This window comes from Chaetura pelagica, unplaced genomic scaffold (genome assembly GCF_000747805.2).
Source record: "Chaetura pelagica isolate M959 unplaced genomic scaffold, ChaPel_1.0 scaffold1598, whole genome shotgun sequence".
In the NCBI taxonomy this organism is placed as follows: Eukaryota; Metazoa; Chordata; class Aves; order Apodiformes; family Apodidae; genus Chaetura; species Chaetura pelagica.
Genome location: NW_009954269.1, coordinates 156,959 through 160,078, shown reverse-complemented (window position 1 = coordinate 160,078; position 3,120 = coordinate 156,959). Strand labels below are relative to the sequence as shown.

The 3,120-nt window shown below is 59.9% G+C and overlaps 1 protein-coding gene across 1 annotated transcript in view; it reads right to left on the bottom strand.

Moving 5' to 3' along the window:
* Positions 1-101: 101 nt before the first annotated feature.
* PI4KB (phosphatidylinositol 4-kinase, catalytic, beta) overlaps positions 102-3,120 on the bottom strand; it is a 15,525-nt gene continuing 12,506 nt past the window's right edge. Inside the window, exons 6-11 of the mRNA XM_010003790.1 lie at positions 2,780-2,884; positions 2,126-2,249; positions 1,774-2,039; positions 1,487-1,619; positions 1,141-1,261; positions 102-283 (exon numbers count right to left, since the gene is read on the bottom strand). Of these exons, the coding sequence (XP_010002092.1) occupies positions 102-283; positions 1,141-1,261; positions 1,487-1,619; positions 1,774-2,039; positions 2,126-2,249; positions 2,780-2,884 (931 nt within the window). The remainder of the gene's footprint in view (positions 284-1,140; positions 1,262-1,486; positions 1,620-1,773; positions 2,040-2,125; positions 2,250-2,779; positions 2,885-3,120) is intronic.

Sequence of the window (3,120 nt, the reverse complement as noted above, 5' to 3'; positions counted from 1 at the left end):
CCGGGGTGGGGTGGGGGGGAGAGGTGGAAGATGCTGAGACAAGAGTCTCCTTTTTCCCCCACCCGGGGAAGGAGCAGGAGCTGATGGGACGGGTGGGACCTTCACATGATGCCGTTGGTGAGGTACTGGAACCCGTCGTAGAGCTTGGTGGTGATGGAGCGCATGCTGCCGTCCACCATCTGCTCGATCAGCACCTGCAGCTGCTCCTCTGTCATGTTCATGTGGAAACGCTCCTTCAGGTTGCGGATGGTGGAGGAGCCGTGGAAACAGGGGAGCTGAGACCCTGCAGGAGGGAGGAACAGGGGGGGCTGGCACGGGGGGAGCGGGCGAGCGCAGACCCCAGGAGGGGCTCGGTGGCCACCAGCTCGTTGCTGGTTGGTGGCACTGGGAGTCCCCCCAGCTGTGTCAGGGTCAGTCACAACACAGCGAGGGGCACCAGCCCCACACGTGGCACCTGGGGGTTCCCTTACCTTGCTGCATGATCTCCACGATCTGCACAACTTTATCCATGTGCTTCCGGGCAGCGATGAGACCCTGCAGCATCAGCATCTTGTAGTAGTTGAACATGTCCCCGTTCAGGCCACCCATCACCTGCCAGGGAGAGGACGTGTGGGTGGGGGCAGAGGGGACAACGGGGACTGTCAGCAGGAGGGGCACAATGGGATTTTTCAGGGAATTTCACTCCTCTGAGTGAACCCCCACTGGAAAAGGCTCCTCCAGCTTCCAGCCCATCCCCAGGCCCCAGGAGCAGCTGAGGCTGCAGAGCAGCCAAAAACCACCAGGGTCTTGGTGCCCTCACACCCCCTGCTCACTCACATCCACAAACTCTGTGGTGAGTTTGAAAGCTGAGGTCTCAAAGCCAAGATTCCTGGGGGAGCTGGAGAGGATGAACCCAAAATCGATGTGGATGATGTGTCCATCTGCATCCAGCAGGATGTTCCCGTTGTGCCTCCCTGCAGGAGGGAGGAACGGGGGGGGCTGGCACGGGGGGAGCAGGCGAGCGCAGCCCCCAGGAGGGGCTCGGTGGCCACCAGCTCGTTGCTGGTTGGTGGCACTGGGAGTCCCCCCAGCTGTGTCAGGGTCAGTCACAACACAGCGAGGGGCACCAGCCCCACACGTGGCACCTGGGGGTTCCCTTACCTTGCTGCATGATCTCCACGATCTGCACAACTTTATCCATGTGCTTCCGGGCAGCGATGAGACCCTGCAGCATCAGCATCTTGTAGTAGTTGAACATGTCCCCGTTCAGGCCACCCATCACCTGCCAGGGAGAGGACGTGTGGGTGGGGGCAGAGGGGACAACGGGGACTGTCAGCAGGAGGGGCACAATGGGATTTTTCAGGGAATTTCACTCCTCTGAGTGAACCCCCACTGGAAAAGGCTCCTCCAGCTTCCAGCCCATCCCCAGGCCCCAGGAGCAGCTGAGGCTGCAGAGCAGCCAAAAACCACCAGGGTCTTGGTGCCCTCACACCCCCTGCTCACTCACATCCACAAACTCTGTGGTGAGTTTGAAAGCTGAGGTCTCAAAGCCAAGATTCCTGGGGGAGCTGGAGAGGATGAACCCAAAATCGATGTGGATGATGTGTCCATCTGCATCCAGCAGGATGTTCCCGTTGTGCCTGTGCAGGAGAGGGAAAAGCTTCTGTTAAACTTGGCAAGTGTGAGCACAGGCTGGGGAGCAGCAGCATCCCCTGCTCCTGGGATCTCCCTGCTGCACTTGGGGACAAAATGACAAATCCCAATAGAAGACACAGCCACAGAGCAGGGCCCCACCTGTCCTTGACCTGCAGCAGGTAACACACCAGGCAGTAACCAGCACAGCTCTGCACGAAATTCCTCTGGGCTGTCAGGAAGGATTCCGTGTTGCAGGTGCCATGCTCCTGCAGGAAATAATCCAGCAGGGAGAGCAGGGATTGCTTCTTGATCTGGTGGATGGACACGGCGTTCACCACGGGCTCAATCATGCCGCTGTCGGCGGAGATGACGAGGATTTTGTATGGCTTGATCCAGAGCGGGACACGCTCCTGTTCCCAGATGGACTGTGGGAGAGAGGGGGAAAATCCCTCAGGATCCGGGGCAGCTCCAGGCAGCTGCAGCTCCCCGGGCAGCTCCTCTCCCCTCTCACCTGCAGCTGCTTGAGGACCTGGAAGGCGAGCAGCTCCTGCCGCAGGTCGTCCCCGCACTTGACGATGACGGAGAGGAGGCGCCAGGAGGGCAGGTGCCCGTAGGGAGACCCTTCCCGGATCCTCCTGCAGGGAACGGGTGAGGAGGGAACGTGAGGGAAGGGAGGGTGGGCAGCGAGTCAGCCTGGAGGGGCTCAGGGGTAAGGAAAGGCTCAGCTGGGGCTGCAGCAGCTCCAGGAACTGCACATGGACACTCACTCAGCTACTGGCCAATCCCACCCGAGCCACGAGCCCTCCCTGAAACACCCGGAGGGAATTCATTCACTCTCCCTGAACTCCCAGCTCCTCCATCAGAACAATGTGGACAAGACGACCCACACGTTTCCAGAGGCCTCCCCTCCCCCTCTGGCAGAAGGAGGAATGGGGGGATTGGACAACTCAGAGCAGCAACACATTTTGGGACAGGCCAAACTCTTCTGACATAAAACTTGCCGATAAACCTGGTGAAGCCCCTCAAGCCTCTGCCAAGAGCAGCAAATCTGCCGTGGATTCCTGCCCCCTCCAGCACCTCCACTGCTCCCCATGTCCCAAGTCAACACCACGTCTGGGGACAAGCAGGGCCTAAGGTGAAGGCCACCATGTCCCTCCAGCCCTACCTGACTTTCTCCTGCCAAGGCTCCTTCAGGGCCACAGCGGACGGGTCCTCGGGGTCCCTCCGGAAGGAGGTGGGGGTGTGTGCCAGCTGCTCCGAGAGCCGCCGCCTGCAGGAGGGAGGGAACAGCATCACCAGGAGCACCCAGAGCCTCCCCGACCCAAAGCACTTAACAAGGCTCATGGATTCACCCCAAATCCCAAAGCACATCCCTGGCTGAGGAGGGGAGGCTGCACCAGCCCAGAGTTCATGTCTCTAGTGACGCTTCTTCTAAACATCCCCTGCCCAGGCTTCATGTGGCCTCTCAATCCATGCAGATGTTTTTTATTTTTTCTAGGAATCCAG